Source organism: Mobula birostris, chromosome 27 (genome assembly GCF_030028105.1).
Source record: "Mobula birostris isolate sMobBir1 chromosome 27, sMobBir1.hap1, whole genome shotgun sequence".
Lineage (NCBI taxonomy): Eukaryota > Metazoa > Chordata > Chondrichthyes > Myliobatiformes > Myliobatidae > Mobula > Mobula birostris.
Genome location: NC_092396.1, coordinates 27,650,833 through 27,677,807, shown reverse-complemented (window position 1 = coordinate 27,677,807; position 26,975 = coordinate 27,650,833). Strand labels below are relative to the sequence as shown.

General features: G+C 38.7%; 1 protein-coding gene across 2 annotated transcripts in view; it reads left to right on the top strand.

Moving 5' to 3' along the window:
* The window catches only part of vps13d (vacuolar protein sorting 13 homolog D), a 316,116-nt gene that overhangs the window by 36,115 nt on the left and 253,026 nt on the right, over positions 1 to 26,975 (top strand). For both annotated transcript variants that reach the window (XM_072245256.1, XM_072245254.1), the window contains exons 9-15: positions 8,988 to 9,156; positions 10,410 to 10,511; positions 12,434 to 12,653; positions 15,963 to 16,145; positions 17,465 to 17,595; positions 19,334 to 19,409; positions 23,894 to 24,073. In XM_072245256.1, coding sequence (XP_072101357.1) covers positions 8,988 to 9,156; positions 10,410 to 10,511; positions 12,434 to 12,653; positions 15,963 to 16,145; positions 17,465 to 17,595; positions 19,334 to 19,409; positions 23,894 to 24,073 — 1,061 coding nt within the window. The remainder of the gene's footprint in view (positions 1 to 8,987; positions 9,157 to 10,409; positions 10,512 to 12,433; positions 12,654 to 15,962; positions 16,146 to 17,464; positions 17,596 to 19,333; positions 19,410 to 23,893; positions 24,074 to 26,975) is intronic.

The window sequence follows — 26,975 nt, the reverse complement described above, 5'->3', positions numbered from 1 at the left end:
TGCAGGAAAGATGTATCCCAAAGGTGAAGAGGTATTTTAAATGGAGGATGATGCAACCGTGGCTGAAAGCTTAGAAGCAAGTGAGGGCATATAGTATTGAAAAAAATTCTGGGAAGGCAGGGAAGGTTTTAAAAACCAACAGAAGACAACTAAAAAGCCATAAAGAGAAGCAATGAAATATGAATGTAAAGTAGCCAATAATATATAAGAGGGTGCAAAATGTATTTTCAGATACTTAAAAAAGAGTAAAAGAGAGATGAGAGTGGATATTGGACCACTGAAAAATGATGCTGGAGAGATAACAATGGAGGACAAAGAAAAAGCAGATGAACTTAATAAGTATTTTGCAAAAGTCTTCACTGTGGAAGACACTAGCAGAATGCCAGAAATATGTGAGTGTCAGGTGGCAGAAGGTGCTTTAGAAACTGAAAGATCTGGAGATAGATAATTCACCTGGACCAGGTGGACTACATCCCAGGGTTCTGAAAGAGGTAGCTGAAGAGATTGTGGAGGCATTAGTAATCATCTTTCAAGAAATAGTAGTCTCTGGAGCGGTTCTGGGGGACTGGAAAATTGCAAATATTACTCCACTCTTTTCGGAGGGAGGGAGGCAGAAGGGAAATTATAAGTTAGTTAACCTGATTTCAGTGGTTGGAAAGAATTTGGGATCTATTATTAAGGATAGACCCGGCTGGTGGCGTAGTGGCATCAGCGTCGGACTTCGGGACAAAAGGTTCCGGGTTCGAATCCAGCCAGCTGGCTCCCTTGCATGCTTTCCATCCATGCTGGGTTACGAGCTGGTGATCTCTTTGGAAACTCACCTGGCAGAAGGCAATGGCAAACCACTGCTGTAACTTGCCTCGTACGCGATTCCCCACTACATCAGAGAGGCGTGGAGGGAAATGATCTGCTAACCGGAGAAACTCCGGATGCCATGTACCTTTCCTTTCCTATTAAGGATAAGATTTTGGGGTACTTGGGACCTATGATAAAATATGACAAGCTGAGGTTTTTTTTTTAAAAGGGGAGATCTTGCCTGACAAATCTGTTGGAGTTCTTTGAGGAAATTACAGGCAGGGTAGACAAAGGAGAGTCAGTGGATATTGTTTGCTTGGATTTTCAGAAGGCCTTTGACAAGGTGCTGCACATGAGGTTGTTTAACAAGATAAGAACCCATGGTATTACAGGAAAGATGTTAGCATGGATAGAAGATTGTCTGACTAGCAAGAGGCAAAGAGTGGGACTGAAGCGGGTCTCTTCTGGTTGGCTGTTGGTGACAACTGTTGTACTGCAGGTTTCTCCGGTGGGACCGCTTCTTTTCACGTTATATGTTAATGATTTCGATGAAGGAATCGTTGACTTTATAGCCAAGTTTGCGGACAATATGAAGATGGGTGGCGGTGCAAGTAGTAGGGTTCCTGCAGAGGTACTTAGACAGATTTGGGGAATGGCAAAGAAATGGCACATGGAATATAGTGTAGGGAGGTGCTTGGTCATGCACTTTGGCAGAAGAAATGAAGGTGTGGACTGTGTGAATGGGGAGGAATTTCAAAAATCAGAGGTGCAAAGGAACTTGGGAGTCCTCGTGCAGGATTCCTTAAAGGTTTAGTTGCAAGTTGAGTTAGTGGTAAGGAAGGCAAATGCAATGATAACATTCATTTCTAGAGGACTGGAATGTAAGAGCAAGGATGTGATGCAGAAACTTTACAAGGCATTTGTTAGACCACACTGGAGTTTAGAAGAATGAGGTGGGGGGGGGGGGATCTCATTGAAACCTATCGAATATTGAAAGGTCTGGATAGAGTGGATGTGGAGAGTATGTTTCCTGTAGTGGAGAGGTCTGGGACCAGAGAGCACAGCGTCAGAATTGAGCAACATCAGTATAGAACAAAGGTGAGGGAAAATTTCTTTCACCAAAAGGTGGTGAATCTGTGGAATTCATTGCTACACACAGCTGTGCAGACCAATTCATTGGGTATTTTTAAGGCAGAGGTTGATAGGTTCTTGATTAATCAGCGTGTCAAAGGTTACTGGGAGAAGGCAAGAGATTGGGGTTTAGAGGGATAATAAATTAATCATGATGGAATGGTGATGCAGACTCGAGCTGAATGGCCCCATTCTGATGATCTTATGGAAATCTAAGTTATTACAGAACTACTCAACATGTCAGGGAACATATGAGAGTAAAAATTTCAGGTCATTAATCTTACTGTAAACTGGTAAAAATTAGAGAACTAGCTTTCAAGTAAATACAGAAAGGCAGGAAATCAGTGTTGAAGGGGGGAAATTAAATGTTTTGAAAATTATTGTGAAAAGGTAGAAAGGGTGATATAATGTTGAAATGCTAGAAATAAAATATTTTTAAAATAATGTGGATTTCATCATTTAATGTGACGGGCAATCAGAAGGTTAGAGTTGTACTTACAGAATAAATAGTTACTCTGAAAACTGGTCATTTATTCTGTGTTTCTCCGCTCCACTGAAGCTGTGAAGAGTGGATATTGATAGATATAAAGAAATATATTAGAATGGTCTGGAATAGTCCTTGTGGAATTCTGAAAGACAGGGAAAGATGTTTATTCCTGACTTGTTAATGCTGTTGGGAATGGTGCAGGATGAGGACAGGAGTCCTAACCTAATTGTGGGAGAGAAGAAATATTGGTGAAAGGTAGGGGAAATAGGGAAACACCAGGACCGAGGGGTTTATAAACCAACTTTGCAGAAAGGGGTGTAATGAGTCAAATATAGCTAAAAAGCTGGATTTAGGTGAATGTGATCACATAGTATTTTTATGTCTAAATTGAGAATGCTGTATTTTGAATTGATAGCGACTTGTATTTTCCCTTTTCAATTTGTTCTTAACTGTAGAACAATAAACCATAAGGTAAATATTGTATTGATTTATTATTGTCGTGTTTATCAAGATACAGTGTAAAGCTTGTCTTGCATACTGTTTATACAGATCAAATCATTGCATTGAGCAATACAGTGCATTGAGCTGGAATAGAACAAAATAAATTTAAATAAACTAAGATAAATCTACCAACCAAAAATTTTTTGCTTTTAAAGGTTCATATGCCAAAGTTAACAGAAGCAAACTTTCTAATAATGAAGGAAGTATTGTATTTAAAACAAAATGACCACCCAGCAGGACCACAGTATTTCCATCCCAGAGCTTTAAAGGAAGTAGGTGATAACATTTGTAAGCACCCATACAGTGATCTTCTAAAGTTCCCTTGAATCTGGAAACTTTCCTGTAGATTGAAGAATATACATCATTCCACTGTTTATGAAAGGTAAGAGAGAGATACTGGAAAATTATAGATCAATTTTACAGCTTCTGTCAGGAAATTATCAGAAAATCATCTTAAAGCTGGAATAAGAAAGCTATTGGAGGGAATCGGCACAGATGGGTGAAGGGTACAACATGCTTGACTAGCTTTCTCAAGAGGTGATTAAAGTTTTGAATTGCTAGGTGAAGTCATTTGGCAAAGCCTTTTAAGAGTCCTAGCTAAAAATTAAGTTCATGGAACTGAATCAAATTATTGTCCTTGTTTGAGATTGGCTGAATGGCCGGAAAAGTAGAGATAAAGGGCACATAACTAATAGTCATGGTATGATGACTTTTACTCATATTAGGCATGGAGTCACATCGCAGACTGGCATGACATAAAGATAGGCAACATAATAAGTAGTATTAATAGAAACTCAGTGTTATTATATGATATGAACAGATTGTGCATGAGCAAATTTGTGACAAAAGATTTCAATATAAGATGATGTATGAGGACATCATATAAATTGAGTACTTTATGAATAGAGTTCTAAAGGGACTTATGCTGCCTTGTGCATGAGGTTAAAAAAAATTAAAGGCTAATGAAATGCTGACCTTTCTTAGAGGACTGGAATATAAGGCATTAGATGTTACGCTACAATTATACAAAATCCCAGTTAGATCAGTAATATGTTCATTTTCAGGCTGCATTTTCTGAAGGTAATATTAACCCTATGAGAATGATGAACAAATTTTCCTAAAGGATTCCAGAGATTAAATCAAGTTCCAGTGTTTAGGTTTGTGCTGTTATCATAGGCATACATGCATATAGTATAAATGCTATGAAAAAGGGCTTTTTTGGCAGTATCAGCATAATATATTGTAAGCATGACAACCACAAGTTAACATGAACTTAAATGAACATAAATTGTATCTAATTTACACAACAAATTAAACATGATGATGTTAGTATAAATGAGAGAGAAAAGAAGAAATCCTGTATAGTTTTAGCTTGTGTTAGGGTTTTAGGGTGCCAAGCTGTATCGGCCCTTGCCCTTCCCTTGGATAACATCGGTGTTGTGGAGAGGGGAGACTTGCAGCATGGGCAACTCCCTGTCTTCCATACAACCTTACCCAGGTCTGTGCCCTGGAGAGCGAAGACTTTCTAGACACAGATCCATGCTCTCGCAAGACTAACGGATGCCTTTATTTTATTAGGGTTTTACAGGTCGGGTTAGAATCTAATGGTTCTGGGGAAGAGGCTTTTGTTGAGCCTTGACATCAGATCAGCTTTGTGTGCCTTCACACTTCTGTACCTCCTTCCTGATGGTAACAATGCAAACAAGACATGACCTTGGTGATGGGGTCTTTAATGATGGATACCACCTTTTGAGGTGGATACTATGGAGGCTAGTGCCCATAGTGAAGATAACTAAATTTACAACTCTCTGCAGCTTCTTTTGATCCTATGTAGTAGCACCACCCCCGCCATACCAGATGGTGATGCAATTAATTAGAATGCTTTCCAAGGTACTTCTGTAGAAATTTGCTAGTGTCTTCGGTGACATGCCAAATCTTCTTAAACTCCTAATGGAATAACAGCTGTCATACCTTCTTTGTAGCTGCGTAGGTATGTTGGGTCCAGGATAGATCCTTGGAGATATTGACACCCAGGAACTTGAAACTGCTCACACTCTCCACTTCTACGTTCCCTTGTCTTACCTTCCTGGAAGTCCACAGTCAGTTCTTTGATCTTGCTGACATTGAGTGCAAGGTTGTTGCTGTGACACCACTCAACTAGCTGATATATTGCCTGTATGCCACCACCTTTCACCATCTGAAATTTTGCCAACAATAGTTGTATCATCAGCAAATCTATATGTGGCATTTGAGATGTGCCTGGCCACACAGTTATGGGCGTAGAGATGTGGGTTTTCAGGCCCTTGTACCTCCTGAGCGACAGATTTGAGAAGGGGACATGGCCTGGATGGTAGGAATGCCTGATGATGGATGCCACATTCCTGAGACTGCCTCTTGTATATGTCCTCAAAGGTAGGGAGAGCTGTACTGTGAGGGAACTAGCTGAATCCATTACCCTGTGGCCTCTTGCATTCCTGTATACTGGAGTTCATGCAAACTATCATAATGAGTTGCATTGTACATCTGTAGAAGTTTGTTTTAGTTTTTAATGTCATGCTCAATCTCCTTAAGCTTCTAAGAAAGTAGCAATGTGCTGGGGCCAGGATGGGTCTTCTGAAATATTGACAACCAGAAACTTAAAATTGCTCATCCTTTCCTTTGCAGACCTTCAGTGAAGACTAATTCATGTTCACATGACTTTCCCTTCCTAAACTCCACATTCAGCTCCTTGGTTTTGCTGATGTTGAGCACAAGGTTGTTATAACAACACCACTCATGACCTTTGAAACACTGCCTTGAAACCATCTGTGACTCTGCCAAAAGCAGTGATAATGTTTATAAATCTGTAGACAATGCTGGATCAATGCTTAGCCACATAGTTATATGTTATGAGAAATTACATTAATTGTGTTTGTGATTTCTAAAATTTGGAAGATTAAAGGGTGATTTAATACAAGTTTTCAAGATAAGCTATTTGGAGAAGAAGTGGAGCAAGAAAAGTTACCTCCATTGTTTGTGAAATATATTTTGAGGGAGCAAAGCCAAAAAAAGATAGTGCTCCATCTTTCAAGGATGGGGTCAGGAAAGTTTTCAGTATGGGAAAAGAAATTCAGAACTTTCTTCGGTGAACAACTGTTGTTTTATATCTGATGTTTTATACTGTTGTTTTATATCTGATAGTTCTCTGTTTTAATCAATATTAGTTACATAGATGTTTGAAATTAGATCAGCTCTGATCATATTGAATATCAGAATGGCAAGAATGATTTGTTTAATGGTCTCCTGAACTTGCATCCTTCTAATGTGACTGAAAGAAAATAATTAGAAAGCTTTTGCATTGACTATTATTGAATTAAGAATGCAGCCCAATCTATCACAAAAAACAACCGACCCACCATTGACTCTATCTTTATTTCCAACTGTTTCAGGAAATCAGCCCTCAAAGACCCTGTTATCCATATCCTTCCCTCTTTCCCCTGTCTCCATTGAGGAGAAGGTACAGGAGTTTGAGCACACATGCCATCAAGCTAATGATAGATTCTATCTCTGATCCCACTCTTGAATTGATCTCTTGACAATAAAGATCTCTCAATCTACATTTTCATTGCCCTTACACCTGCACTGCACTTTCATTCAGTATAACACTATTCTGTTACTGTTTTCCTTTGGTCCGACTTTGATGTACTTACGTATGTGTGGAATAATCTGTCTGGATGGTATGTACTCTAATGCATTATTATTTTTGCACTATTTTGTAATTTGGAGATTTTTGTCTTTGCACTGTACTGCTGCTACAAAACAACTAATTTCACATTATACGCAAACACAAGGAATTCTGCAGATGCTGGAAATTCAAGCAACACACATCAAAGTTGCTGGTGAACGCAGCAGGCCAGGCAGAATCTCTAGGAAGAGGTACAGTCGACGTTTCAGGCCGAGACCCCTCGTCAGGCTCACATTATATGTCAGTGATGATAAATCTGATACTGAAAGATTTTCACGTATCTTGGTACATGTGGTAAAAATAAATCAATTACTAATTGATCACTTAGATAACAGGGGAAAAAAGAACTTTCCTTCCTCTGTGAGAGTTTTTTTCTTTTATGACAGAAACCACAATGGGTCTTAATTTTAACTATGCAGTCACCTACCAATAATGAACAAAGATCTAAATTGTAAGTTACCACTGTAATGCCTGCTGACCATTCAACTTGCATTGTGCATCGGCATTAATTACTTGGATCCAAGTAATTGTTCCTTTGGCTTACTGATTGTTCCTTTGGCTTTCAATATGCTCTCTCCCCTTCACCTGGCACATTTGTGCTCATCAGCATTCATCCATTGTTTGGAGTGAAAGCAGTACAGGGAAAGGTGTTTGCATTTATAATATCTGGGGAATTTTTACAGCCTAAATTTGTTATAGGCTCTGTAAGATTTCAATAAGTGATTGAATCTTTGCTTTTGGGCTTCATAGTTTTGACTGAGTACCTTTTTATGTCACAAAGTCATCTATTCATGTTATTTTAATCCTTTTTCCTTGACATGATATCCCCATTGTTGAGCATTTTTGCTACATTTCTTTGATTACAGTGCAAATGTAGTGCAGTTTTCATTTAAGGTTACTTGAGTCATTCAGCCTTCTTCCATTAATTTGACAGGTTATTGCAGCAATCCAACAAAATGCAGTCTTTAATTACTTGTCATATTAGCCATGCTGCTCCAGAAGTTTTGCTGCTTTAGTATCTTATCAGCAAACTCAACTTTGAAAGGATTAGCAACACACATCAAAGTTGCTGGTGAACGCAGCAGGCCAGGCAGCATCTCTACGAAGAGGTACAGTCGACGTTTCAGGCTGAGACTCTGACGAAGGGTCTCTCTCAATTCTATCTTTCTCCCTTTATTTCACTTCCTGAAAATTATAGGCATTGAATTAATTATCTTTATTTGCATACTGCCTGCTTCAGTAAAAATTCTTAAATCTGATTGGTTTCAGAGAAAATCGCACTCTGTTCATACATCCTTTTCTGGGTGTAGCATCTAAGTAACTTTAATCACACCAAATTCCAGTGCTGAAACCCACACAAATTCAATGAGAACCTGGTATATGTAATTACTGACTGCTACTGTTTGTTTGCAAGATCCAAGCTAATAGGCTTCTTTAAGTTCAAAGAAAGAACTTAAAGCATATTTGTGTGTAAAGAGCCTTTTCTTATAATTCTCTGAACAAAAAGCACTGGGCTATTTAAGACAAGATTCAATGCATGGACCATGTTAACTTCTCTGTTGTCTGAGCAGTCCCGCCCTTGCTTGCCTTGGATTTGTACACCAGCAGAAAAAGTTACCTAGGAAATACATTCCAGGTTATTGTCAATTGATTTCTATAGTGTGTGGATATCTAATGATACCGTGATTCAGTTTTAAGTAAGCTGCTGACACCCAGATTCTAGATCTATATATCAAGGGTCTGGACTGAACCATGGTACTTAATCTGCATCTTGGAGAAGAGATATTGGTAAACTGGAATTGTTTATTTGTGGTTTTCCTTGAGTGTTACAATTTTTAAAAATTGAATCGTATTTTGGCAGCAATTTCAGGCAAGTAGACTGGAGTTATGAATGACTTGAAACATATTTGATGTGCCTAAAGTTATTACACTTCCAGTATCTATTATAACAGTCATTATAGAAATGTAAGATATAAAGCAAAGAATAAATAACCTGTTATGTGGAAATAAAACTACAGTTGCATCCAAGGCACATTTACTGATATAGTCCAACTCTATGATCTGAAGATACCTGGTCTTCATAGCCAAAAGGGATAATTTTGATTGTGGGAGAATGTATAAATCCAGCATTAACAGATTATCCATCTATTTGTGTGTCTCTTAAGATAAATTAAAATTAATTCCTTAAGATCAGCCCATTTTTAAGTACAGCTCAAAGTCAAAACCACTCTCTGCATTTAGTGTGTGGAGAGATCATCTTAACAGATAAATCTGTAGAATTTCTCACTAAATCTTCATGTAAACATTATTGAGGCATTATGTTCTGTTTTTTTTTACCCTTATGAATAGTTCTCGCGAGTGGTGGAATTTTGCTCTGAATGCCCATCTTGCTGAGATTCGTGAGCAGAGGAAGCGATTAAACTGGACCTTTGTATTACAACGAGCAAGGGACGCAGTGTTCTATACAGAGAAGTATCATCAAAAGCTGAAAGGAAATCTGAATTCGTTAGAAGAAGAGGTGATTGATTGGTTGAGAATGACTTGACAATTTGACTTTTCACTTTTGAATCAAATGGAATACCTCTTACTTTATCGGCTGATTGTATGAATTGTGACAAAATTCAATCTACCCAGCTAGATACTAAATTGGCCAGCGAAAGCATGGAACAACATACATGGGAAATGGAAAGCCCACAAGATATAGCAGGAGAGTAAGGCCATTCAGCCCATTGATTTGGTCCATCATTCAGTCATTGATTTTTTTCCAATCCTTTTGTTCCACCTTCTCTCCTTAATCCCATTAACTGTCAATAATATGTCAATTTCTGCCTTAAGTACATTCAGAGTCTTGGCCTTCATGGCAGTATGTTGAAATAAACTCCACAGATTCACCACTGCCACCACCTGGCTGAAGAAATTCTTCATCTCACTTTTATAGGGGTACTCCACTAATGGAAATGTCCTTTCCATGTTCAATCTATTCTGGCCTTTCAATACCTGGTAAATTGCAATGAGATCTGCCCCCCCCCCCCACCCCCATGAGGTACAGGCCCAGTGACATCAAATGTTACCGAAATATTAGGATAACCTTGATTCTATGTATAGTTGATATTTATGGATCCATTGATTGTATTGGGATAACGCATGCAGTAAGATGTAGTTGTTTCATGTGTTGATGTCCAGGATAGAGTTTGCTTGGTATATAACTAAAGGGTGCTGGTCACGTGGTATTAAGGTGGATACGTCCCCAGGGCCTGGTGGGATTTGCTTTGCTTTGCTTTTTAGCTGGTTTATCTCAACATTGTGGGCCAAAGAGTCTGTTCATGTGCTGTACTATTCCATGTTCTAATATATTCATAAGAATATATGAAATAGAAACACAAACTGACCATTTGGTCTCTTGTCCTTGCTTTCCTATTTATTTAATAAGATCATGGCTAATTAATAACACCAAAAGAAACATTCAGATGACCTAATGATTATTTGAACTCATAGATAGTTTAGTTCAAATACAATAGAGAAAATCAATTTATTGTGAATTATTTCTGTCAGAATCTGCAAGTGTCCCAGCTAAACTTGCTGACCCGGTAACTCTGATGAGAGATCATCAGAGGTGTGTGTGTGGGTGAGTTTAATAAGTTGAATTGTTGTTTTAAGTTGAAAAAAACTTTTTTTCATATTTATAATAATAGAAGCTGATGAAGCCTTGGTGAAATTATATTTTATGATATCTCTCATCTTCCTGATGCAACTGATAATGTTTCTTTATAGGAGGAGCTAGGGCGAATTGAGGATGAACAGAGTTTTGAAGAGCTGAAAATCCTGCGAGAAATTGTGTTTGAGCAGTTCAGGAAGCAAGATATACTAGCAGAGGTCAGGATTTACGATTAAATATTTGCTTTTGCATGCAGTTAGGAATTTGTTAAATCAACAAACAAGATGTTTCAGATGAAGTAACTCAATCCACCAGTGGCTAAGTTGTGGATTCTCTGCATTATAAGTGGTTCCAACATGATTAATCTTTGATAAGTCAGAATTCTGTCATTAAATGATGGACCTGGTGATCTAATACCTGAGCCAAGCAGATTCTTAACATACAGCTTCATTGTTAATTGGCTAATCCGCCTCCCTGGCTAATGTTTCCTCGAGGCAAAGACCTGTCAATGAGAATCTTCCCATTTGATTTGATGAAACCCTGCAAGCCGTTGCGTCAGTGTGCCAAACAATAGGGAATGTATAATGTTAGTAAGCGGCACAATTATAAGTAGTCATGAGCTAATAGTTGTGCACATCTGAGCTCATTCTGTTTATGGCTATGTCCTTTGGTCATGGATAAGTTGATTTATTATTTTCACTTATTATTATACAATTTATACAACTATATTCAATGTACAATAATAGTCCAATAAGGCATCTGCCTGTGCAGCGATGTCTGTCCACCTACCAAGGACCCAATTTCATGTCATTGCCATCAATTCACCAAGGCCCTGGTTTCAGCACTCCTCTAAAATTAACTGGGTATCATTGGAAAATTTATTATTCTGTTATGTGAGATATTATAAAAAAGAATGAATTAAAAATGCATTAGCTGTCCAATTATCCAGAAAATCTAGTCCAGTGCCACCAAAGTCCTGAGTGTGTCAGATCGATGATGTTTTGCAGATTATTAAACATAGTTGGTGAAGATAATGGTGAAATAGAATGACAATGCCACAGCTAGTCAGATTGGACATAATAGGGTAATTTCTCTGTCGTTAAGGCTTTATGGCCACGTACTTCATTTTGCTGTCTGAATTGCTGGGGGAAAGGCAGATGAATCAAGAGAGAGCAAAATAAGTGCAAAACCTTCCATGGCACAATGGGCTCACCTGGAAACCAGGCAATACCTCCCCGCAAAATAGTGCAAATATGATGACAGTCAGTGATGTCATGCAAGCTGATTTAGGCAGAAATTTCAAAGACTGTATGTTTCTTGCATTTAGAAACAATTAAAAGCCACTAAATTTTTATTTAAAAATTTTTCTGAAAGTAAATAAGTGTCAAACAAAAATGTAAAATCTGAAAATATATATCCAAAAATATTGAAGAAAATCCAAGCACTAAAAACTTTGCTAATTGTTAACCAAAGTTGATGGCAACTGCTCCCTACAATTGAAATGAATGGGAAAGCACTTCCACAGTAATTCCATTTTGGCACAGGTTGTTTTGCAGATTCATTATTCTAGATATTGAAGAGTTGCTGCAATGTAATGCTCCCTTGCTTATCTCCATGAAGTCTCCAGCATCAGGGAGCAGTATTAAAACTGTGATGAATTGCTGACTGTGAATTTGGAATTATAATTTTTTTTTTGCACACAAGTGAAAATCTGGAATTCATTGACAATTGCACATAGGATTATTGGAAGATTCACAGCTATTTCACTGTGGAAGCTATGTATTTTATAGTATCTGTGCTGCATCATTACGTTTCAGAATTTGAAAATGACAGATTTGAAATTGGGAGTATAATTTTTGTAGAGCTGAAGTGCCCCAAATAATACAGTGAAGCGTGCTGGAGCTTTCTTAGTGTGCTGAGTAGAGCACTGCTTATGACGGTAGCATTGGAAAAGATAGTAAAAGTTATTTTAAACCAATTATTTAACTGCTCGACATTCTAGGGTTGCCTTGAGCTTACACAAAATGTGTAAGGAAACGAATCTCAAAGTTGTATGATGTATACATACTTTGATAATGTATTTTGAACTTTGAAAATTTGTGGATGTTGAAACTTACTTTTATTTTGATTATCCTGACAGAAAGTTCGGGAGCCTCTATCAGAACCTCTGGCTTCTTCCTCACATTCCAAGTCAGTGCCGGAAAATCGTAGTGGCATGATCCAGTATCTACAGTCTTGGTTCCCTGGGTGGGGTGGCTGGTATGGCTACTCTCAAAATTCTCAGCAAATGGGGCAGGGTGTAACTGTAGAAGGTCTCACACCTGAAGAGCAGCAGCAGTGGAATCCAGAAGAGTCCATAGGTATGATGAGATCTGCATTCATACTATTTCTTTAAATGCAGACGGTGCAACATATTTTTATTTGGAATGTATATTTTTGATAGTTGTGAAATGTCATGGAAGAGCTTCTTGATAGTTGCTCTATAGCCCGACATAGTCATTTTAAAACATTGAAATGATTCTTTCTCTACTGTAAACTGATGAGATTAAATAGTCATTTGCAGTGAATGTTACATATATTGTATATTACAAGCCCAGAATTCCCTCGATTCCTGAAGATGAATGTCTTTTCTCCAAGTAGATAGTAAAGAAGTTAAGAGTTTAATGCTTAAAATTTGATGGGCAAGATGGTGCTGGCGAGACATGGCACCATTTTGCAGGCAGCAAGCAAAATTAACAATTCTATTAATTATACATTTTTCTGGACTATGATCATTGCAATCTGCAGCCTGTAATTTCCCTTTGGGAGTTGTGATTTTGAGCTGTCTGTACGACCTGATGCTTTTGCGCTATCCTGAAGGATTCAGTGAACTGGTCTCTTGAGAATGCAGGTATGGCTGTGGTGGCTATTGTTGGAGAGGACTTGGGGCCGATAGAAACTTGGGGCTAGATTCAAGCAGTGAGCCTGAGCCCAAGAGAGGAAAACAAACCGATGTTGAGCCGATTTAAGTACAGAGCCAGATTAGATAAAAGCATCAAGGGCGGAGGACGAACTGGTATTCAGCTTGCATCTCCGAGAGTCTTTAGATGCCTTAGCACTGAACTGACTCCATGGCTGTGGACTGTAGCCATTGGCTCCTGTACCACCTGCAGCACTGAAGTGGTTGTATGGCTGTGGCGTACAGCTGTCAGGCTCCTGGATCAGTTGCTGAACTGGCCCTGTGGCTGTGGACTCACTCCTGGGGATTCTGCAATTCATGTTCTGTGTGTTATTTATTGTTTGCATGATTTGTTTTTTATTTGCACATTAGGTGTTTGACAGGGTTTTTTTTAGTACGTTCTATTGTGTTTCTTTGTTTTGCAGCTACCTGTGAGAAAGCAAATCTCAAAATTGTGTATGCTATACACATTTTGATAATAAATCTACTTTGTGCACTTGCACCTATTTGTAAGTGCAAGTTGGAAAATTGGATCAGATTTTTCCTGTCACAAATGATTCTAATATTGGTTTCATGGTTGTGTTTCTTAACAGTCTACCACTTTCATGTGCTCGTGTCAACATATGGATGTTATTCATTTGAAAAATATCAGTTTGGAACAAAATTTACAATATGTACTTAACTGATAATAAAACAATGTTAAAATATTGAACTGTGTGTAATATGAAGTTGTCTCCAATTATTACTTTTATGCTGTTTTAAAAAAAATGACATGAGTACCTCAGCGTTAGCAATCCTTGGTAGTGATCGAGCACTGCTGGCAGTAATTCTAATAAAATCTTTTGTGACCTTATAACTACCTCCCTCTTTATCTGTGGATCCAAGGACTTGTAGTCACAGGATACTACTGTGGCAACTGAATTGTTGTGGGGCAATCTTCCATAAAGGCCCTTCATTATTCCTCTTCCCCCCTCACCCTTTCCAGAGAATCCTCAGTCTCCTCATGCTTTAATGACGCCACAATTCTCTCTTAAAAGCACTCTTGAGCAAACTTCTGATTTGGTATTAGGACCTGTACTCAACCATCAGGCCGTTGAACCAGAGGGGATGACTTCACTCAGTCCATCACTGAATTGTTCCCACAATCTAACGACTCACTTTCAAGGATTCTTCATTTCATGTTATCAATATTTATTGTTCGTATTTTTTCTTTTTTGATTTGTACAGTTTTTTTGTGTGGTCTTTCATTGATTCGATTGTGTTTCTCCCACTTACCGTGATTGCCCACAAGAAAATGAATCTCAGGATTACGTGTGGTGACCATATATGTACTTTGATAATAAATTTACTTTGAACAACATTTATTTAGTACCAATATACCTGAAATCCAATGACTACTTGAGAATCACCATGTGACTTTTTTATGCAACTCTCCTTCATTTTTTTTATTTACAAAGGTTATACTTGACATGTTACTCTATTCCCTATCATCCAGTGGAATTATGAAGTCAGAAATCCTCAGCAGCTGAGAGAATGAAGATTACCAAATTGATGTTAAAGGCAGCTAATGATTTTTGCCAGATATTACACATCTTTCATGAGGGTTTGTTCAGCTTTCTCTCTTTCATTGATTGAGAGCACAGCTTCATGTAGCAATCCTCTTAAAATAAAGGCATTTTAGCTGTTACAGAGAGACTTTCCTTTTCAATTTAGCCTTTACCATTTGTTATGCTTTCCACAGAGGATAAAACTTTATTTATTAAGCAGAAGATGATTTGCTCATGGAAAGAGCCACATTGAGGGACAGTCATTACCCTATATGTGTACAATTTCCAGAATGGGTACCAGGGCCATCTTGCCACCATTCTGACCTTGGTCGAGATTAGCAGATCAGCTGAGTTCAGAGTGAAGCTTGAATGAGTGTTTTTTTTCCCTGTCTATGTAATCTCACCATTTATTTTTACTAGTTTTACCAGGAGTTCTTTCATCTACCCTAGGTTAGAGATTGGAATAATCTGTTCTTCCTTTGTTATTTTATTTTTGGGCTGTACTAATGCATTGATTTTAGGTACTTGTCTCGGGGAGTTAAATGACTCAATTTTGAAGTTATTTGTATACTTTCTGCCATTTCATGAACTGGGTGATATATACAAAGTTAGCAGATCATCAAATAATTTCCAGCACATTTTCAGTATATGCCACTTACATTGCGTTAGAGATAACATAGCCTGTTACTGCTGTGCTGAAGTATGTTTAAAAGGTATTCTATTGTGAGCTTTGAAGAGTTCAAATGTGTTTCTCTTATATCAAAATATTTAAAATTAATCTCAATGGTTGTGAAAAGTGGCACATTCTCTCAAGTTCAAAGAGTAAATCTTGAAAAGTCGCTTGTATATCAGCTACTCACTGTTGCCACTTGCTGTTTTGGCTCCCTTTTGTACAGGTATTATTAATATGTTGGTTGTGTCATTAGTTTATTTTCAGTTTACTATACCTTAATATGATGTTTTTTACATCAGTGTTTTTTGACAGTGCTTTTTACATGAATGATAGAGGACAGTTAACATTTGTAATGAGGTATTTAGTTGTAAAGGATAAACCTTGTTAATATAGTTATTCATCTGGCTGTTGAGATATTGTAAGCATCTAGTGTACTCTGAAAACCGTCTTTGCGCTGCATTTAGTTTCTCGTAAATTCATCGGGCAACTTTTTCTTAATTTCTTTTTTCAGATGGCGATGAGCTCTTTAATACAATGACAGATACATCAGGCATGAATACGTTCACAAGGAGAGACCATGTTTTTATTAAACTGAACTTCCTGCTACAAAGCGGAACCATCAGCTTGCTCCGACATGAAAGGGAGATTAGTCTTAGTGCGAAAGAAACTGCTTTTGTGGAACTAGAGGTTTCAGGTAACTTTAACCATATTCATTTAACTTCAGTGAGTAAGACTGATGGATGTGCATTAATGTTATGGAACACAGCAAATAATACAAGGTGAAATAGAAGTGCGAATGTGATGCTGTACATAGTTTAAGACCCATAGATAAAGTGAGAAATGATTGATAATGTTATTAGGTTTTGTACATTTGATAAATTTCTTCAAAGTGAACAAGATAATAACTAATATTCTGTGATAAGAATGAAGACTATTATTATTAGTCTGTGATTAATGATCTGATGAGTTGTGACTAGATATGCTAAATGCCACTTAACTAGAGACATAAGAAGCTAAAAGGAAGTCTCTTGGTGTTGGCTGTCTCCATTGTGACAAGCCTATGATTTGGTTATTTAAACTGCAACTTTCTTCATTTCTCATTAGTGTTAGCACTTCACTTTCCATCTAAAGACAATTTTTAGCCTTCAACAATTTTCAGCTGTAATAGAAAAATAAAGCAAATACGATTAACTCTAAAGAAAGCAGGGAAAGAAAAGAAATAGATCATATATGGGGTGCTGCAGGAACTGTTCGTGGTTCTGAAAGTGAATAAAAAGAATGGTGCAAAACCGTAGTGCACAACTTGTGTTAAGGATGAGATTATCAAATAAATAAAGCTCATGCTTCCTGTGAAGTCCCTACACCATGATTCCAAATTTACTGTGATGTTGAACTCTTATGGAGTTGTGCAGCAAAGTATCAATTGTCTGCTGTTTCCCAGCATTTATGTTGGGAAACGTGGGCAGATTTAATCCTGGTAAGTCTCAGGTCATTCACATTTTAATAAGTTAAGAATTGTACTTTTTAAACAATTTGTAGAGTTTTCAGTCTTTGAATCTGTTACTATACTTCAAAATTCTTGTTTTCATATGTTTGATATTTATAACTTATGATTATCCTTAAATGTTTGTGGATGCCAGTGACAGTGAAGACATACAAAGTCTTTGGATGATTTTGAGAGCTGATTCAGCCTGAGACATGGCTTCACAGGTGTTCAAAGTTCTTTAGGGCCTTGCAGGAGTCGGTTTTGGTGCCTGACAAGTGAATTTAGAGTTGACCTTTGCCTGCGAGAAGGTTATTTCTAGTAAGTGATAGCAATATTAGGACCTTGCTCTTCTAGCAGGTATTGAAGTTACAGACAGTATGGAAGTGGTGATATTGGGCACCTTGCTGATTACTGAGACAAGCCAGACAGTACTCTGGGCCTTATTCTGTATACCACTACTGTAAAATATTTTTATCATATAGAGAAGGCATATAAACAATTGCCTCATTTTTCTGTATTTTCTTCAGGAGTAAAAATTGGTGTGGAGTCCTCACCTCGCACAGAATCTTCCTTGTTCTCTATCCAGCTGGGAGGCTTGTTCCTGCGAGACTTGGCAACACAGGGTTCCTTATTCCCTGTCCTAGTTTCACCCAAACCAGTAGGTGTCACTGCATTATAGCTCATCTTGGGGGGGAAAGTGTTTTTATATAGGTCAAATCATAACCATGTAATTGGTTCTTTTTTTAGTTCAGATTTATCATGTGATAACATTTTAATGCTTGTTGAGGTGTGTGTACAAGAAAGAGGAATTGTAAAACTTTGTTCAGCCCATTACTTAGTAAATCTATTTGCTACCAGCCTCCAAGGGGAGCCATCGGCCAGCAGAATTTGTAGTGTGTGGTATACAGTTTCTAAAATACTGACTAATTTAGTTTGAGTAGTGTGGAGTTTTTCCTCCCTCCTGTTGGTGATATAACCTTGGGATATCATGAAGAACATTTTTAAAAACTACCATAATTCTGCTTGCACTCAAGCCACCTCAAACCTAATTTTGTAATGGTGTCTGAGACAAGAAATGTATCTCCTTGGATTTCTGGTTTTCAATCATCATCTGGTGAAAAACTGTAAGTTTAGTATTAAAGTCACTATATACATGCGAGTCTTTGTTGTTTACATCAAAGTTCAAAGTAAATTTATTATCAAAGTACGTATATGTCTCGATATACTATGTATATGATTCATTTTCTTGTAGGTATATACAGGAAATATGTACAATAGAATTTTATGAAAACTCTACATAAAGGCTGACCAACTGCAAAAAAAATGCTGAGAACACAAGTTGTAAAGTTCTTCTGTCTGTAGTCGATAATCATCTCTTTGGTTTTGCTAACATTGAGGGAGAGGTTGTTGTTGAGGCACCACTTAAATCAAATTTTCAATCCCCCTCCTATATGCTGTATTGTCACCACCTTTGATTTGGCCAACAATAGTGGTGTTGTCGTCACACTTAAATACGTTAGTGGAGCTGTGCTTAGCCACACACTCATAAATATAAAGTGAATAGAGCAGGGGTGCACGTGTGCTAATGGTGAGTGTTGAGATGTTGTTACTACTCCATACTAACTGGGAAATGTCCGTGAGGAAATCAAGGATCCATTTGCACAGGGAGCTACCAAGGCCTATGTCTTGAGTTAGTAATGAGTTTCAAGGGAATGATAGGGTTGAATGCAGAGCTGTAGTCAATATGCAAGTAAGAGGAGGACAGCTAGATTGTCAGAATTCCTAAAATGTGGTCAAGGGATGGAATGGTTGACATTCTTGATGGGGGTGTAGCTTTGGTAGAGTGTGTTGGGTCCTCTGGTGCTGTAGGTGATGTGCTGGTGGTAGGTGGGTTGAGGTTTCTTCAAGTTAGCCTGATTGAAGTCCTTTGAGAGGATGTGAAAGGCATCAGAGAAGACCTGCGTATAGGAAAATGATCTTCTGATTGACCCACATTAAATTTTAAAATGTTTAAGATATCCCATAAACTTTGGTGTCATTACACGTATGTACAAAGGAATTAGACATTTCCTCCTTGTATCACAATTGCTTCCATTGGGTATGAGCGTGATGCCTTTAGTTCCAGGGACTGCAATTGAGTCAGACAATATAATATGAAGAACTGTTTTGGGTCAACTTTTCCAACATAATTTAAAATTTGCCTTTTATTTGGTTCTTTATTTATAGATAATTTGAGGGATTTCTAACTATCTGCTTGGGCATTTCTTTTAAGAGAGAAAAGTGATGCTTGCCTGTGTGGCATAATTAACTTGATTTAGACTTCTTCTGTGGTTACTATTGGATAATTATAGTTGAGAGAGCAACATTGACATTGTGCCTCCTATGTACATTAACAGGAAAAAGACGCTGCGAGCTTATCACAGACATTAGGTATGCACTCCACCTTGTCTGAAAAAGCCAATCTTCATCCAGGTAAGGCAGTATACTTCAGTGTTCCTTTTAATACTGAAAATCACAGATAAAAGCAATTTAATAGTCAAGGACCAAGCATTAGGAACAGCCTTTGTGTCTTGTACAGTGAGGGTTCTACGTAATATTATTTGCATCATGATTTCCAGGAGTGTGTCATTAAAGGAGAAAATCAGAAAAAAATTGTTATATAGTTTTGATTGAAACGTAAATTAATTTAAAACCAAAATTCATAAGTATTTAATGAATTATTTTTATTTATGGATGATGTATTGGGAATCCTCATTGATCTATAAGCAAGGAAATATTTGAATATTGAGAATAGTGAGGTTATTGCAGTTATTGGGATGTAGGGGATCACTTGTACTTCCAATGTGTATGTGTTTAATATATTTGGTGACCTAAACAGCTCTTCAGATGAGGTAGCAGAGCACCTGCACCCTCTTCAACTTCTGCAGAATGCATCTACTGCTCATGGGGCAGCCTTGTGTATATTGGGGATACTAAGCATAGGCTAGGCAACCATTTTGCAGAGCACCTTTGTTCTGTCCACAATAGCTTTCTTGAGCTTCTAGTAACATGTCAGTTTTCCTTTCCTTCCTACACCAATCAATTGGTCATTGGCTTTCTCCATTGTTATGGAGAAGCCAAATGGTAGGCTACAATCATTGTGATAAGTCATTTGTTGGCGAGGCAGTGTAAGGTTGAAAAAGAGCTTGGGACCTTTCGGGACTTTTTGGTGGGCTGCAATCATCGAGAGTTTTTAGGCATTCGGCAGGGGCCAATAAAAAGAAGCGAAGTGTAAGCAGAGCAGGCCAGTGTTAGAGTGGTCAGGCCTGGGTGAGAGCAGGCACAGGCTGGAACATAAGCTTGAGAAATTAGAGGTATAAAAATTGTAGGCAGGATGGTAGCTCAGGCAGTGGAATGCCCCTCCTGTGAGATTTCAGGGTACCTTATGGTCTCCTTGATGACTGCATCTTCAGGAAGTGTACAAAGCTTCAGCTCCTGGCTGACATGGTCAAGGAACTGGAGCTGGATGTACATAGGACCATCTGGGAGGCTGGAAACGTTATTGATGAGACTTTTATTGAAGTGGTCACATTCAGAGTGCAGACTTCAGATTGTAGATGGGTGACCACCAGGAGAAGTAAGGGGAATAAGCAGTTAATTCAGGGCTCCCCTTGGCCATCCCTCAGCAGCAAGTATACCCCTTTGGATACTGTTGGGGGTGTGGAGGACCGGGGCACAGCAGCAGCCAGGTAGTGGCACTGTGGCTGGCTCTGAGCTCAACAGGGAAGGGAAAAGTCAGGTAGTGGCACTGGGGCTGGCTCTGAGCTCAGCAGGGGAGGGAAAAGTCAGGTAGTGGCACTGGGGCTGGCTGTGAGCTCAGCAGGGGAGGGAAAAGTCAGGTAGTGGCACTGGGGCTGGCTCTGAGCTCAGCAGGGGAGGGAAAAGTCAGGTAGTGGCACTGGGGCTGGCTGTGAGCTCAGCAGGGGAGGGAAAAGTCAGGTAGTGGCACTGGGGCTGGCTCTGAGCTCAGCAGGGAAGGGTACAGTCAGGTAGTGGCACTGTGGCTGGCTCTGAGCTCAGCAGGGAAGGGAAAAATCAGGCAGAATGATAGTAAAAGGAGACCTACAGCAGATTCTGTAGCCATTAAAGAGAAGCCAGGGAAGTGTGTTGCCTCCCAGGTGCTAGGTCCAGTATATCTCAGACCAGCTGCAGTAGATTCTTCAGAGGGAGGATGAGCAGCCAGAAGTCATGATGCACATTGGTACCAATGACAGTTAGAAAGGGGGAGGAGATTTTGCACAGTGAGTGTAGGAGGTTGAGGAAGAGGATGAAGACCAGGACCTCCAAGGTAGTAAATACTGTGTTATTGCTGGTACTATGTGCTAATCAGAGCAGGAATAGGATGATAGTACAGAAGAATGAGTGGCTGAGGAAGTGATACAGGGGGTATGGTTTCAGATTTCTGGATCATGGGGATCTCTTCTGGTATGACCTGTAGAAAAAGGATGGATTACACCTGAAACCAAAGGGACCAATATCCTTGTGTGCAGGTTTGTTAAAGCTGTACGGGAGGGTTTAAACTAATTTGGCAGAGGGATGGGAACCAGAATGTTAGGCTGAAGATGGAGCAAATGGTATACAAGTGTAGTGAGACTGTGAGGAAGGACAGGCAGATAATAGGGCAAAATTGCAGTCAGTGGAATGAGTTGAAGTTAACACAGGGGCAAAATCGAAAAGAGTGATGAATACAGGACTAAAGGTGTTATATTGGAATGCACGCCATATATGGAGTAAGGTAGATGATCTTGTGTCACAGTTAGAGATTGGTAGGTATGACGTGGGATGGCGTATGACGTATGGCTGAAAGAAGATCATAGTTTGGAGGCTTACTATCCAAGGATACACTTTGTACCAAAAGGGTAGGCAGAGAGGGTGGGGTGCCTTTGTTGGTTAAAAAATGAAATCAGGTCCTTAGAAAGAGGTGACATAGGATCAGAAGATGTAGAATCCCTGTGGGTAGAAACTGTAAGGGTAAAAAGACCCTGATGGATGTTAGTTATATTCTGGCCCCCAAACAATAGCCAAGATGTGGATATAAATTAGAATGGAAAATGAAAAGGTATGTAATAAGAACAACATTATAATAGTCATGGGGGGTTTCAAAATGCAGGTAGATTGGGAAAACCAAGAAAGGGAATTTGTAGAATGCCTCTGAGATGGTTTTTTAGAACCCGCTAGAGTAAAGGCAATTCTGGATTGGGTGTTGTGTAATGAACCATATTTCATTAGGCAGCTTAAGGCAAAGGAAGTCATAGGATATTGTTTACTTGCATTTTCAGTAGCCCTCTTATAAGGTCTGTACTTCAGGTTGCTTCACAAGATAAGAGCTCCTGATATTCCAGGAAAGATACGAGCATAGATAGAAGGTTGGCTGACTGGCAGGAGCAAAGATTTGGAATAAAGGGGGTCTGTTCTATTTGGCTGTCGGTGACTATTGGTTTTCCGCAGGGTTTGGTATTGCTTCGTTGATATTATATGTCAGTAATTTGGATGACAGGATTGAAGGCTTTGTGGCCAGGTTTGCAGAGGATACAAAGATAGGTGGAGGGGGCAGGTAGTGTTGAGGAAGCAGGAACCCTGCAGAAGGATTTGGACAGATTGTGAGATGGGCAAAGAAGTGACAGGTGGAATATAGTGTGGGGAAGGGTATGGTCATGCACTTTGACAGATGGAATAAATGCGTACACTATTTTCTGAATGGGGAGAAAATTCAAAAATCAGAAATGCAAAGGGACTTGGAAGTACTAATGCATGATTTCCTCAAGGTTAACTTGCAGGTAGAATTAGTGGCAAGGAAGGCAAATGCAATGTTAGCATTCATTTAGAGAGGATTTGAATATAAGAGCAAGAATGTGATGCTGAGACTTTATAAGGATTTGTCAGACCATACCTGCAGTATTGTGAGCAGTTCTGGGTCCTTTATCTAAGAAAAGATGTGCTGGCACTGGGGACAGTCCAGAGGAGGTTCACAAGAATGATTCCAGGAGTGAAAGGGTTAACATATGAGGACTGTTTGATAGCTCTGGGCCTGTTCTCACTGGAGTTTAGAAGAATGAGGGAGAGTCTCATTGACACCTATCGAATATTGAAAGACCTAGATAGAGTGGATGTGGAGCAGATGCTTCCTATCGTTGGGAGTCTAGGACCAGAGGATACAGCCTCAGAATTGAGGGACATCAGTTTAGGACAGATGAGGATTTTTATTTAGCCAGGGTGTTGTGAATCTGTGGAATTTGTTGCCATGGACAGCTGTGGGAACAAGTCATTGGGTATATTTAAAATGGAGGTTGATAGATTCTTGATTAGGCAGGGCGTCAAAAGATTATGGGGAGAAGGCAGGAGAATGGGGTTGAGGGGGATAATGAAACAGCCATGATGAAATGGCAGAGCAAACTCAATGGGCCAAGTGGCTTGTTTCTGCTTCCTATTTCTTATGGTCTTATAAACTGAAGGGACAATATCTTGTATTCTATTTTGGTAACTCGAAAGCAATGGTATGAGCATTGACCCATCCAATTTCAGTTAACACATGCCCCTCCACCTGTTTTCATCTTCCCATTGTCCCTTCCCCATGTGGTTTCCAGTCTCTGTCCTACCCTTTCCCCATACTGCTTTAATCTGCCTATCCTTTTCCCTCTCAATTCTGATACAGAGTCTCCACCCAAACTTTGACTTAAACCTTTTGCCTCTGTTGATGCTACTTGATCCACTGACTTGCAGCATTCTGTATTTTGTTCCAGATGTCTGCTTTTGCAGATTCTTTTCTTTCCTTCAGAATTTTGTATCTTGCTATTCAGTAAGGACATATACTCATATTCAATGATGAGAAAGCACTGATGCTAGAGGAAAATTATGAGTGACATATTACCAGAAAATACATTTTTAATTAATCTAATTTTGTTTATTGTACTTCACAGCTTTTTATTCTCCATGTAAGTTGCCACCAGTATTTGAAATGATCTATGAGAAAAATCCAGTATGCAGTAACTATGAGAGAAGATTGGAAGTCAGCACTCGACCCCTCAACATCATCTATAACCCTTTAGTGATCAAGAAAGTTGCTGATTTTTTCTACAAGGGCAAAGTGCATACCTCAGGTTCGTAGAAAAGTAAATTTAAAAGTAATCATTCATTAGCCAGTGGAGGTTAAGTTAAAGTGTACTTCAGGATTATGGGCCAAAATACAGATGGAACCATTGGCTGAATCAAAGGTGGTGATGAATCTGCATAATGGAGAGAGATTGAAACTCTGGTTGAATGTTGCTATAACAACATTCTGTCACTCAACTTCAGCAAAACAAGAGCTGATTATTGACTACAGGAAGAAGAAGCCAAAGGTCTATGAGTCAGTCCACATTAGGGATCGCAGATAGAGAGGGTCAGTAACTTGGCATCATTATTATCAGGTGATCTGTCCTGAGCAGCACTTAACTGCCCTCTGAAAGAAGGCATAGCAGCACCACTACTTTCTTTGAAATTTGCTTCGATTCAGTATGTCACTTAAAACTTTGACTAGCTTCTATAGGTGTACAGTGGTATCCTAACTGATTGCATCACAGCCTGGTATGGAAATACCAATTACCAGGAATGGAAAAATCTACAGGAAGTGGTACAGCCTAGTCCGTCATACACAAAGCCCACCTACCACTGAGTGCATTTACAAGGAGTGCTGCCACAAGAAAGCAGCATCAAGGACCCCCACCATTTTCTTTTCTCGCTATTACCATCAAGTAGGAGGTACAGGAGTCTAAAGTCACACGCCACCAGGTTTAGGACCAGTTATTACCCTAAAATTATCATGGCCCTGAATTGTTGTGGATAACTTCACCCACCACGACTTCGAATCCACAACCTGCAGATTCACTTTCAAGGACTCTGCAACTCATGTTTTCAGTATTGCACAAATGGTCTTTTGTGCATTAGTTGTTTGTCAAACTTTATTTATTTATAGTTTTTCCACAAATTCTATTGTATTTTTTCATTTTCCTGTAAGAAAATAATTCTCAAGGTACTTTGATAATAAATTTACTTAGGAAGGGTAATGGACAAAAGCTATTTTGCTTAAGCCCACGCATAACTCGTGCTAGATGCCTTGTGAACCATTCCATCAACAAAGAATCTAACATTTGCCTGTCGAATTTCATAATTCAGGAGCTGGAGCACCTTGACACTGATGTTCACTTGCTATGAGATGCAACAGGCAGAAGTTGGCCATTTTAAAGAACTACTAAGTACTGACTGATGGGAAACCTGAAGAGGAACGCTGTCTTCTCTGGCACCCATTAGATTATGTAATTCCCAAGCAAGGGATTGTGAAGATGTCCGTAACAAACCAATGTCTGCTGGATCAACTACCATATATCCATACTATTGTATCCATCAATATTGCAGTAGACCAGGGGTTCCCAACATTTATTATACCATGGTCTATGGACCCCAGGTTGGATACCCCTGCAGGAGAACATTAGTATCAACTGAAATGTTGGCACAACAGGATTGATGTCAAAGCTATAATGGTTCCCACTAATCTACTCTTACACAAAGGCAACACTGAGTTTTATGTGTATTTCATTGTATGGTACTAATATTCAGCTCTCTCTCTTCCCCGTTCCCAACACCATCTGTATAGACACTTATGATTGTAATCTGATTCTTAGTTTTGAGCTACAAACTTCTCCTCTGCAAAAGTGGCTAAGATCAAAACCATTACTATTAGTCATAGTCACAAATTCTTTACACTTGGCAGTATTTTATATCTTCCCACCAACCACTTTGACTAAACCAGACTTTTGACAGCCTTGCTGACTTGAGCATGAATATCATTTTCAATTGCATATTTGCTCAATGCACAAATCATACTGTATATTTTCACTTCTATAATGTCTCCAGCCCTGACTTCATCCCAATTCCTGTTGATACTGTTATTGATTCTTTCAATAATTTGAGCTGTTCTTGTAAGTTTCCACCCTCTACTAATTGCAGCTCATTAATAACACTCTCTTGGTTTCCTCCTTCATCCAGTTTTCACTGGCCTGTTAGCTATAGTTCATCTAATTTGAACCCATCTTCAAACTTCAACCTCATCCTCCCCTTTAAATTCCTGTTACTGTAATCTCCTCAGCCTCTTCAATGTGGACTTAGTTACTTCAGTCTTTGCTGCATTTCAATTGCTTCAGAACCCGCACCATGAAATTCCTTAGATTAAGACTCCGCTTAAAAACAGTTTCTTTGATCAAAGTTTCCTTTGTTTGATTTTCCTTGCTTCCTTGGAGTGTCTTTTGTGGTATTCTGTTACTGTGGTCTTTAAAACATGTTAAAAAAAACCTTATAAATGCAAGTATTATTTGAATATCCTAAGCGATGTTTAACAACTTTTGTTATATGTAAGCAATTCTTATATGTAAGCAATTCTTACTGTGTGGTCACATAGGATAGCATTAACACAGGTTGAGTACCCCTTATCTGAAATTCCAAAATCCAAAAGCCTCTGAAATCCAAATTTTTTGAGTGATGACATAACTTCACAAATCGAAAATTCCACAGGGTGCTGGGAAGGTTCCCAGGTGATGCACAGGTCTCTGCGCATCGCAGACAGATCTGAGAAATGACTTCACGTAAGTTTGAACAGAAGTTAATGAAAAATAGAAAAACACTGCATAAAGTGAAAAATGAAGATCTCAATCATGTATCGTCAGAGTGAACATGTACTTCTTAATGGTATGTTGATCATGAAACAAGCAATGATCTATCATGAGGAACTTAAAATTGTAGGTAATTGTGTATATTCAGCAGTCTGGATGCAGAAATTTAAGAAAAGACATGACAATAATTTTTTTAAAGAGCCACTAATGAAAATCTAACACCAGAACAAGTCTACAATCCTTAAAAAAAAATTCAAATACAGTGTAATGGCTTTTAATCAAAAGGTGGAGAATGAAAGCCTGCCATTGTTTGTATGTTGTTCAACAACTGATCAAGTATTCTCCTGATGCTGCTGTG